The 12,274-nt window shown below is 42.6% G+C and overlaps 2 protein-coding genes across 11 annotated transcripts in view; one reads left to right on the forward strand and one right to left on the reverse strand.

The window, feature by feature from the left end:
- The window catches only part of LOC141780342 (RNA binding protein fox-1 homolog 2-like), a 60,126-nt gene extending 48,380 nt beyond the window's left edge, over positions 1 to 11,746 (forward strand). For 4 of the 8 annotated variants that reach the window (XM_074655523.1, XM_074655520.1, XM_074655522.1 and 1 more), the window contains 6 exons: positions 145 to 201; positions 510 to 654; positions 2,360 to 2,402; positions 5,463 to 5,566; positions 7,072 to 7,147; positions 7,473 to 11,746. In XM_074655523.1, the coding sequence (XP_074511624.1) occupies positions 145 to 201; positions 510 to 654; positions 2,360 to 2,402; positions 5,463 to 5,566; positions 7,072 to 7,147; positions 7,473 to 7,517 (470 nt within the window). In that variant the 3' untranslated portion in view covers positions 7,518 to 11,746. Of the gene's footprint in view, positions 1 to 144; positions 202 to 509; positions 655 to 2,359; positions 2,403 to 2,814; positions 2,858 to 5,462; positions 5,567 to 7,071; positions 7,148 to 7,472 lie in introns of those variants that run through there. The other 4 variants (XR_012596627.1, XR_012596626.1, XM_074655521.1 and 1 more) reach the window with 4 other exon arrangements.
- Positions 1 to 12,274, reverse strand: part of cd9r (CD9 molecule related) — a 122,585-nt gene that overhangs the window by 70,782 nt on the left and 39,529 nt on the right. The gene's annotated exons all lie outside the window — the stretch shown is intronic.

Below are 12,274 nucleotides of genomic sequence, written 5' to 3' on the forward strand. Positions count from 1 at the left end.
CAACACATAAAGGTGAATGACAGCGCTAATAGTGTAGTGAAATGTGTTCCTATATAAAGACTCCATGTAAGTGCAGCAGGCATATACTGTAGGGTCTTTGTGAACTGCCCATATTAATGAAGTTCCTCTCTGTGTGACTATCAGCGGGGTGGAAATTGAGTCCTATGATGGGAGCCATGTACGGACCAGAGATCTACGCAGGTAAGGCCTGTCTCCATCTCCCTCACACACACTAAAATCTGTCTCTACAGCCTACTTTACATTTTAATCACATTCCCATCTGTAATTTATATTAATGCACTGCTTGCCTTGCATTTCTCCTCGCTGACACTTTTATTGATATCAAGCCCTCGAGGCTGCAGCGGGATTATTCACCTTCTCCCTTCGCTCTTTCTCTCCTCCTTAATTCATCCTTTTTTTCAATTCACATTGTCCTTTTCCTGCCTACGTCGTTATCTTTCTTCCCTGAATCACTATCGTTCTCTCCTTATCTCCACCTCCTCCTTCAGTCCCAGGGTTTCCCTACCCTTCAGCAGCAGCGGCCGCCACTACAGCGGCAGCGTTCCGCGGCGCCCACCTCCGGGGCCGAGGCCGGCCCGTCTACAGCGCTGTGCGGGCCGCCGTGCCTCAGCAGGCCATCCCTACCTATCCTGGGTAAGATACGCCGCTTATAAACGAGAGTGATTGACTTTATATACATTGTAGTACGGATGTCACAATACCGGAAGTTTAGAGGTCGATACAGATACCGGTGAAATTTCACAATTCTCGATACCAATTTAATACCACAGTAAAAAACAACCCATCCCAATCCCATGTACTTCAACATACACTCCTTTATGACTGTCTCCATATTGGTTTTTGTTAGGAGGTTAAACAGGTCATAATTCCCTCTCTATTATCTATTTTATATTGCTGTGAAAACATCTCCTTCAAACAACCGGATTTATTCAAGTTTCTAACCAAAAACTACAATTTACAAGATTACATTTGAGCACATCATGATAACGTCAGAATTTACCTTTACGCAGTACTCATTTTTACTGAATAGAGCCCAAACACACCACAGTGTAAATCTATGGCACCTCCCGTTAGCTGTTAGCTCCATGCAGGACGGTCTCATCCTGCAGATTTCAACACAGATTTGTTGTTCACTATGTAGCATTATCAGGGAAAATATAGGGTGTGTGAGTTACTGCATCCAAAACACATTTTCTATCATCCCCGGGACGGTATCTGCGGTACTGTAGAAAAATGAGTACCGTCACATTTTCTGAATTTTGGCATTGACTTGGTATCAAAGTATCGGTTCTCGTGACATCCCTACTTTGTAGCTGCCCCTGGTCTGCAGTATGCATTTTATACAACCCATTTTAGAAATAAAAGTCAAGATGAGTTGTTTAGTTTAGTATCTAGTAAATCTATTGAGGAGCACCTCATGAATACCAATTTCCAGATCCTATTTGACCAGATTCATACACTCCTCATGCTCGCACATTACTCACTCTCCTCAGCGGTCCAACTGGCACATTGTCAGTCGGTTCACAAGCTATTCAGCAGAGTGTGACACACTGATGGGATTGCACCATTGAGGGTTCATTTGAATAAACTCGCAGATAACCGCCATCAGCAGATTTGCATAGACACACACACACACAAACCTCATTCAGCCATTATGCAGAAGCAGTCACCCTGCTCACACATTTGCTACCAATTATTCACGTCGACTGTGATCTGTTTTTTGTGTACCGTGCATGTCGTCGCTGTGCTGTGATGATTGGCTAATGGGGTTTGCGACTGCAACGATATTCAGATCAAAGCGGGATTGATTGGTTAATGGGCCTCGCGGCTGCTTTACTGTGATGATATTCAGATGACGCTAAACAAGATGAAATTGCGGGGCTGCAGGAAATACCCCTCTCCATATCTGCTCCACTGAAAAACTCTCAGACATCATAAACCGATCCATTCAAAGCACTCTTTACTGCCTCATTTTTCCTTGTAGCTGGGGAACAATAGCACTTTATGGTCTCATTTCAGCTCAGTGAACTTAATCTATTAGCCCCGCGAGTCTATTGTTTAATGGTTTTAGTTTCAGTTGTGGAGCTTAAATGGAAGTTGTATTTCCTCTGCATGCTGCATGGGTGTGAAATAACTATTTTTTCTCTCTCTCTCTCTCTCTCTTTCTTTCCCTCTCTTCCTGTTCCATCTTTTGTTTTTTGCTGTGTTGTGACCTTCATCCACTCTGGTTTTTGGGACTGTGCACCACTCCGTTTGCACCCCCTCCACAACACCAACCCCCCTACTCCTCTTCCCCCCCCTCTCCGCCCCTCCCGTTTTCTTCTTCTTCTTCTCTCAGCGTGGTGTATCAAGATGGGTTTTACGGAGCTGCCGACTTATATGTAAGTAAACTCACCTCCCACCAACACACCCTCTCTATCCCCCCCCCCCCCCCCCCCCCTCACGGCTTTCTCCTGCTCTGTTTTTCCCTCTCGGGGTTGATTCTGCATGTGCGTCCAGTCATGCGCTGCACAGAGCTGCCTGCATAAAGGTGAATGATAAATGCTGTTTTCTTGCCAAAAACATCCCTTATTATATAGTTTGAACGCAGCTCAGGTCAAAAATAGGTCGAATTGATTTATAAATAGCTGCGAAACCTTAATAATGATAGGATGGAGGGTGTCAAACACCGCTATAAGGGCTGCTCTGTGGGCGGATGCGGCAGCGTGCGTCAGTGTGTCTGAGCGTATGAACAAGAGTGTGTGTGTGTGTGTGTATCCAGGTTGACGACGGTTGTTTCTGTTCTCTCTATAGACTAGTGTTTCAGGACTCAGTCCTTAGTCCCAGATTGCCTCAGGTAGGGTCAACTCAACACCAAACCCACAGTGTGCATTGTTTTACTGTACTACCTCCTCTGATCTTATGAATCATCTTCTGATCTGATCTGGACCATGTTGTCTTTTTAGTTGTTTAAAACAAAATTACCACTGCTTTGAATTGTTTTCTTTATTTTTTCTACTAACTGAAATGTGCACTCTTTTCGATTGTGGGGAGGGGCTTTGCTTGTTTGTTTACTAAACTACTAAATTGTATTGAGTGTGTATTTGTTTTCCTACCAGTTTTGTACAAAAGAGAACCTGGTCTCTTTTGTGTTGTCGGCTTGTTTTGGAGAAACTCCTTATTTTGTTCTCTTGTCGGCAAAAATGACAATACACCTACATTATATACATAGAAATACAGGAAAATACAAATTGGATGCAACCATGATGGTTTATTCTGAATTATAGGTTTCCTGCATCATTCCTTTAAAGGGATAGTTTGGGTGTTTTGAAGTGGGGTTGTATGAGGTACTTGTCCATAGTCATTGTATTACCTACAGTAGATGATGTTCGCCACGCCCTCAGCAAAGCAATGTGCTGCTGTTTGTGCAAAACGTATTTCAGCCACCTAAAAGAAAGATCCACCAAAAATATCATTATCAGTTTAAGTGTACGCTATAGAATATTTTCACAGCTTTACCTTGCCGTCAGAAAGCCCTTTCTGACAGGGAACTAAAGCCGTTGTATCCATCTATGCTCTTGCCAAAGCCACCAGACTCCATTGAAACAAAACAGTAATAAAAAACAGTAATTTTACCTCACAGAACACGCAAGTTCCTGGTCTACCGCTGCCTCAATCGGTTAGTTTGTTTGTGCTATTGTGTGACTTTGGGGAATCCGAAGTCACACAATAACACAAACAAACTAACTGATCCAGGCAGCGGTAGACCAGGAACTTGCGTGTTCTGAGAGGTAAAATGAGTTAGTTAGTTTTTTCAATGGAGTCTGGTGGATTTGAAGAGAGCATAGATAACGGACTCAGTTCCCCGTCAGAAACATAGACTGTATAGCTGTCTCACGGCAAGGTAAACTAGTGAAAATATTCTAAATATAGAGTACACTTAAGCTGATGTGGATTTTTTTAGGTGGGCCTTTCTTTTAGGTGGCTAAAATACATTTTGCTGACGGCCCCGTCCACAGCAGTACATTGCTTTGGTTCTGTGCCGGTAACTCCTGTCTGCTTCTCCAAGCTGGGGGCGTGCCGACCTTCATCTACTGTAGGTAATACACTGACTATGAATAAGTACCTCATACAACCCCACTTCAAAACACCCAAACTATCCCTTTAACATTGGCCCATTTTTGCAGAAAGGGTCCAGTCAGTGTTAGCCCGGGATGTGAGATACTCCTTCAAGTTGAAACGGAGAACATGGTCTCTTCCTGAATTAACCACCTCCCGACCCCCTCCTAGGATGATTACTGAAGCATGTGCTGATCAGCTGCTGCATGCAGACATACTGTACTACTACTCCACGTCCTCCTCTCCCACCACTCACCCAGAAGGCCTTGCTCTCTCTCTCTCTCTCTCTCTCTCTCCCTCTCCCCCTCTCCCTAATAACATCCGTTTTCTCTGTCCCGCCCCTCCGCCGGTGTCCTGCAGGCGTCTCGGAGAATGCCGGAACCGTTTCTGTTGTTTGCTTTGCTGTGCTCTGTTCTGATCAGGCCCAAATGCAGTGGTGTTGTGTGCTCCTTTTTGAGTAGGTTTGAACTTTAATTTGGGCTCATGCATGCGGTCTCAGTGCAAGGAGATGATTTTTAGTCAGCACAGGCTTGTGTGGGTGTGTTTGTGTGTGACTTCCCCCCCCCCCCCCCCCATCTTCCTCTCTTTTTTTCTGTCTCCTGAATCCATGTGTAAGAACACAAATAATCATAATAATAATAATAATAACAAATGCAGTTATTTTGTGTCATAAATGTGTTTCCACTAGAACTTTAGTTTCCTCAAACTGTAGGCGCTCTCTTGACATATCCAATCATTACTTTAATCTTCTGTCCTGACGAGACAATGAGCTTTCTATGCGGCCTCAGCTGTGTGAACATTTTGTCTTCCACTGTTTTACCTCCCCGTCTCCCGTAGTGGTAATAATACAATCTAACTCAACCTCGACAGTCCAATTTCCTCCCTCTGTCTCACTGATAAAGCACTCCTGTCCCACATCCAGCACCACGCCACCCCCGTCTTTCCCCATACAGAAATGCAATATACTGACACATGCTGTATTTCAGTTGTGAATGTATATATTTATATGATAAACAGGTTTGGGCATACATACAGTATATGTAAGGAAATGTTATTATTAAAGTTATTTTTTCACTGAACACAAGGAAATGTGTAATTTATATGCGTTATTTTCAAATTTTATGTGGAAATATACAGTAATTATGTTGTAATATCTACAGAATTCATTCAAAAAAGACACATAGTCACAAATATTTGCATATATATAGTATTTCTTAGAATGAAATGTCAGTATATTCTATCTCTATATGGCGCCCACCCCTCCCCCTCATTTACACACCTTAGCCCAGGTGTCTTCCTCCTCAGAGGCACGTGACTTAGTTGTGTTGCGTGTGTGTCTCTAGGGAGGCTACCCTGCTGCTGCTGCTGCCGCCGCCGCCGCCTATCGCTACGCCCAGCCGACCGCCGTAACCCAAGCAACCGCCGCTGCTGCCGCCTACAGTGACAGGTGAGGTCAACCCAGGACACACACACACACACACACACCTGACTGTACAACAGAGCTGCTGAGATGCAGACTGTAAAGATCGTCTTTAGTGTCAGAAATGTCTTTCAGTACAGATGCGAGCCTGATTGGCTGAGGAGAATCTGAAGATGAATCCAAGGCCCCTGGGTTAATACATCATGCCATGGTTCTTTGATAACAGAGAGACAATAGTGGTAATAGAATTAATGGATGCATAAGGACGTTTATGTTCAGTAAGCCACTAAGTACTAATGGATGGATACTAATGGATAATGATGAGTGAAAGCCAGCAGGACTTTAACCATTAAATGTACTCTTGTATGTTAGAAGATTGGATGCAGTGTTGCATTTACCTGAATGGCAACATGATCAGGCAGCCAAATTAATGTATTTGAATGATAACACATGCATAATAACCTGATTGAAACCATATCAATTCTTAATAGAAAAACAGCATCTTCTTTTAATGGGCCTTCTGGAGCAGCATTTTGTGCCAGTTGCGCATAAGAAACCACAAAACACTGAGTTTAATACAGGACAAAACAACAAAACTGCATCACAGCCAACATCTGGTAAGGAGTGTGACCAACAGCTCAGCTGACCAAGTGATTCTTTTATGGTTACAACATCATCTGACAAAAGCAACATAAATACAGGTTAATGGCAACTAGGAATGGGTAATCGTTAAGATTTTATCGATACTCCTTATCAGTTTGGTTCTTTATCATTACTAAATAATTGTTTTTTAATATATTATTTGAAAAACAGGAATAGAATTTGTTTTTATATTTTAAATACAACTATATGTTGTTTCTAGAGCAGCAACATGAATGTTAACAACAGCAAATCATTATATAAACTCAATAATATCTTACTGGAAACAAATAAAAACAATAATCAATAATAATAATAAACCATAATCAGTCAGTATAAGTCCTTCCTCCTGTCCTCTGTCCTTCCTCCCTCTGCTGATGTGATTCACTGCCTGTAGAGAGAGGAGGGGCTGCTTTGTCTCAGCCAGCTGATCAGTTTACAAGAATTTGCCAAATTTTTAGATACGTGGCAAACTACGCTAAAGAGCTACAGTTACAGTTCCTGAGTTTTGGTACACATCCCTAACGACAACAGCTGCACTGTGTGATCGGCGCTATACATAAATAAGTTTGAGGCGACAGAAAGTACTTCTTAACTCTACTACCACATAGCCTCTGACTGCTCATGTTATTGATTTGCAAGAGCTCACACACTGAAACACCAAGTCAACATTATAATATGTACACACTCAGTGTATCACATCACCTGCATGCACTTACATGTGCATCTTCTCACTCATGCATCATGTAAACAAACAAAACGTGTACCCAGTCATAAAGCTTTGCTCCACAGCACTAGTAGTGGTCAGAAACTCCACAAGGTACCTTTTTAATCATTTCATTTGTTTTAACTCAAATGTATAATTTCTTCTTGTCTATTGTTTGTGTTTCTAGTTACGGCCGGGTGTACACTACAGATCCCTACCACGCTTTATCTCCAGCTGCTGCTGCTTACGGAGTGGGAGCCATGGTGAGTAGAGAAGCTCTACAAAATCAGCCAGCGTGTAACATATTATATAAGCTGTATTTTTAAAGATACCCATCACTCTCTTTATTGAGAGGTTCTGCATATGTTTAGCTCTTCTTTGGATCCACTATGGGACTTTGTCTTGTATGTCCTCAGCAGGACATTGCAATGCAAGTGGTTCCAGACAAAATGATGTAATTTTATGGATTTGTAGCACAGCTGTCTACATTTAATAGATCCCTATATTTTTCACAAAACAACAATAATATGTAGCTGTAACGTCATTGTTTCCACTCCATGACTGTGTTGTCCCTTCTGTCTCTTTCAGGCCAGTTTATACCGGGCAGGATACAGTAGGTTCGCTCCTTACTAAAACCACAAAATCACACCCGAGGAATTTCACAACGCTCCCAAAAACCCTTTTTTCAAGCTCTTTGTTTGGCAGCAGCTCCCCTCCATTTCTCTGCAGGCGGACTATAGTGACAACTCATGTGTTTTTTGTTTTTTTTTCTTTCTTTTTGTGGCGAGAGAGAGAGGTCATTTGCCACATCATCAACTCAAAGTCTCAAACTTTCTCTACTCTTCTGTCTGTCGCTGACACGGAAACAAAGACAAAAACTGCCAGCGAGTGTCTCCCTGCGTAGAAAGCCGGAGCCTGCTACTTTTGAACTACGGGGCACAATTTAGGACGGTTTTTAAAACACTACGGGACCTGGAAGGAGACAGACTGCTGTTCTTGTGTGATCCTGCACACCCTTTTTTTCCCCTATAAGTCTCTGAACTTACAGTATATCCACTGCCCTATCAGACCTAATCAGACCTATATTACACTCAGCACCAAGTATACGGTTTCCTCTACATCTTCCTTTAGTGTTGGCCTGCACACAATGACGCCACAGCACAGCGTTACTATAAAAAGGTACTTCTGTTTTTAAACACTACATTGACGTAAAGCTCCTGTACAGCAGAGACGTCCCTCTGGTTTAGCATCGTGGTATAATAATGACACTCGGACTGCTCAATACAGAAGATGTAGGAATTATTCTTGTTGATTTTTGTAAAGCTGGAACACTTAGCCGGAGGGAATTTGGAGCATCTGGCCTGCAGAAACCACTGTTGTCCTGGCAACAACAAACACGGCATGGGAAAAAAAAAACTCCAGCATTTCACAACTTCCCCCTCCGAATTTAAAAGGAAACACAAAAAATTCAAAAAAGCGTGAAAATGACAAGGAAAAAAAAAAACAAGTGACTTTTTTTCTGCATTACCTCAGTTTCTCTTGCATCTATTTAGTTTCGCTGTTATTGATAAGAAGAAGTTGCATAGAAATGTCATTATATATAACGTGGACGCGTTGAAACTGTCCATTATCTTCAGCGACGGAGCCGTTCGTTTGTCCTTATTGCTGGTCCACACATTTATTACTGTAACTGTAACACTAAGATGGGAGTCAGTTTGAACTGACTCTATATTACGTATGTCCATTTTGAGAATTGAGTGCACCTCCCCTCTAAACATCCTGGATCTGCTCACAGCGCTTCTTCCAAAAAAGGACTCGGCCCATTTCTCTCCGTCTCCTAAAACCGTCAGACATTCCAGCTGCAGCAGCAGCAGCAGCAGCGATGCGGCGAGTGTACGGGTCAGATGGACAAAGAACCCAACGAACACAAATGAACTAGATTTAGGAACACCCACACGGGATACTAATCATCTATCTGCCAGTCAGCCAAATGGGAATCCCTCCTGGCCAATTGAGATATTTCTGCCTCCAGGCTTCAGGCAGTGCCGCTCTCTCTCTCTCTCTCTCTCTGTGTGCGTGGAAACTCGGCAGATCCCAACAGAACGGCCCAGATTAGAATACGTTTGAAACAAGTCGTGTAATGGAGTCTTGAAGTAATGAGAATTTATCAGTTTTCTATTTATATTCATCATTTTTAATGTCCACATCATTTCGTAATTTTAAATCCTCCATTATGCTCTCTGGGATTGTTCGAATAGTTTTAAAGTTACCCGTCTGTGTGAAGGCATCATAAAACGACCTAGAAGTCTCTGTCCTGTATGTATCACATCTCCATATACTCTCACTACGTTGTTATTACTATTATTTGCCTTTTTTTGGTTCCAAAGATTTTTCTGAAGAAAGCACATTTTTTTTTGGTCCTGATGTATTTCTTAGTTTTGTGGTTGATTTTTTTTTTTTTTTTTTTGTTGTGTGTGTGTGTGTGCCTTTTAATTTGTTTTTAATCTGTGGGTTGAAGCTGTATTTTTCAGTACAGTGTTGAAACAGCAGCCTGGGAAATGCCATTGAAGCAGCATCTACAAAAAGACGAGAACACATGTAAACGGTCGGGGAATTCTGACCCACAAACACCAAAACAAACCCGGTTAAATTGAATTCAGTTTAATTTATTGGCTTTTTTTTTTTTTTTAGTTAACACATGAAACACGCCGTCGATGCAGAGGTGTTTGCTGCAGACAAGGGATATCAGAGCAGACGGAGTCATGAGGGATATGCAGAAAGACAGGAGCGGATATTTTGAATTACATTTGCCATTAGGGCCAAATTACAGGCAAAGTAAATGGAGGGAAGCATCCACACAATGTCGAAAGCGCCCCGTGGCCCAGCGGCGGCCAGCTTTTTGAACAATGAAACAATGTGTGGGTGGTTAGCGGAGGGACATTGTGGCTGTGATGGTGAAGGTGAGAAGCTGAGCCATTAATCATTAGCTGACAGGATAACAACGTCCCCTGCTGTCTTTTCTTTTTTTTAATTATTTTTCAGGGGGGGTACAGTGCGCTCAGGGTGGAGCGGACAGTGCGAGGAAGAGGAGGATGGGGGGGGTAATGATGTTTTTGTATGATTGTGAAAACTGTGTGCAGTAGGTCCAATGAGTATTTTTGACGCGCATTACCTCTTTTTTTGTCTTATTATTCCTTACAAGTATTATCAGAAGTGTTGCTATGCATGCTTTTGTGAGAGAGGAAGGGTGTCAGTCAAGAGAATCCTTTTTTTTTCCCGTTTGTGCATGAATTCAAATCATAGTGCTGGAGGAGGAAGATCAGGAGGAGGATGGGGGGGTGTTTACATAGCAGGAGGAGGAAAGAACTCGGATGTGATGTGATGGGGACAGCACAGTCGCACAGCGGTTCGTGAAATAGTCACGAAATGTAATGTTTTGATTCGTGTACATAGACACAAATTTACCATGTTTTTTCGTGATGGTCAGCACAAAATCAAGTTGTATGTAATCAACGTGACCCGAGAAGTATAAAGAGAACAAACGCAGTGTACGGTGGATGGGTGGGTCAAAAATAAAAACCTGGACTTTCACCCAGGAGGCCGTTGTTCGTGTACCGTGTGAAACCATAACTCAACATTGATTTATTTCTCGCATAATTTCTGTACTTAAAGCTACATGCGGTGTTATTTTAAGATAAACCATGACCTTTTTTCTAAAGCTAACCCAAGTAGTTTTTGTCATGTAACTTCCGTACTTAAATTACGCCACTTCCGGTGTTATTTAAACCCGAACCACAATCTTTTCCCAAACCTAACCAAGCAGTTTTGTTTTGAAAAGACTAGAGCACAAAATCATATTAGTAAGAAAACACATGAAAAGTACATGGTTGGAAATTGTGCTGAGCGTCACGAAAAAAAGAAAAAGGGAAATTCTGACATATACGATTAGATTTTGTGACTATGTGACGAACTGTCGTGAGACTGTGTTGGATGCGAGGTGATCGGAGTGATCTCAGTGAAGGTCCGGTAGAGAGTGTCTGGGTGAGGAGGGGAGAAGCAAGCGGCCCGCAGTCCGCTTTATGGGAGCCGATTCGGTCCGCTTCAATAACCCGGGTTATCGCTGCTCTGTGCCTCTGTAGTCGCTGCGGTAATCACCAGCCGTATCAGATGCGTAAAGTTTAATTTGGTGTGTCTGGACCCCCCGTGGTTTGCTTTTATAATGACAATAAAACCCCGAAAAACATTAACGACACCTAACGATAACTCAGCTTTTAAGATGTGAAAAGATCTTGCATGCAGAGACCGAGGCTGGTGATGCGGCAGCAGCTGCTACAGAGCGTTTATTAGGAACCCGCCCCACAGAGATGCTCATTTAGCAACGTCTCCACCTCGCTCATCCAGTCGGCAGAAAAAAAGCGTTGCATTGAGGTGGTGTAATAATCGTTATTGAGCAGCTGCAGCGGCTCCTGCTGCGGGGTTGCCTTTGCTTGTTTTTGTCTCTTCTAATTGGAGTAAATCTCATTTGGAAGGCTGCAAAGGTTTTGCTGGAGCAGACACACAAGCAGAAGTTCTCCTCAGCAGCTGACCCCGACTCTCCTGCACTGTGCTCAAGTCAACCCAGTGGGAGTTTAGTTTTTTTTGTACAGGGATTTCATAAATGAGTTTGAATTGCATGTGGATTCTTTTTTAAATGTCACATGCTCTTAAAAGCTCATTTATCCAAGTGATTTTTTTTTTTTTTTCAACAAGTGACATGTATATTTCTCACATTGTTTTATTTTTTGCCATCCTTGTGTCTGCCTTTCTGTTTATTCTCTTCATTATTATTGAATGTATATAATAAATAAACTGTTTGGTTTTTATACTGGTCTGTGAATATTCTATTATTACCTGTGCTTGTCATTGTGCACTCGTATATCAGAAGGCGATAGAGCACACTACCCAGATATGTCTTGATTTTGCAGCTGGTAACCATTATGGTATTTCCTTCCCACCATTGTGTTCAGGCTTATCATTTTCTTTTCCAGTGTTTGGCTGGAACGAGGTTATCCAATCAGGAGAGAGGCCGCTTTGAATAGACACCCAAAGGAGATAAAGCTGTTTGTGATTAAACGCAGTATAGGAGGTGTGAGGAATGTTGCAACCTTTTGATTAGAGGCTTGCCGAGAATCACTGCTCACACTGAGCACAAACTTCTCCTCAGACAGTGTGAGTCAGATGATTGATGGGAGGCAACGGCGATTAACGCCGCTCGGCTGGGCTGCTCTGACCAAAAATCTACTGTGCGATAAGCTCTTCTGCCACCTCCAACTTCCTCATCGCTTTGGGCCGGGGGGGGGGGAGACACAATCTGGAACAATCTTTAATTGCATCTGGAGTTAATGGCCGTA

The sequence above is a fragment of the Sebastes fasciatus genome, chromosome 13, assembly GCF_043250625.1.
Source record: "Sebastes fasciatus isolate fSebFas1 chromosome 13, fSebFas1.pri, whole genome shotgun sequence".
Taxonomy (NCBI): domain Eukaryota; kingdom Metazoa; phylum Chordata; class Actinopteri; order Perciformes; family Sebastidae; genus Sebastes; species Sebastes fasciatus.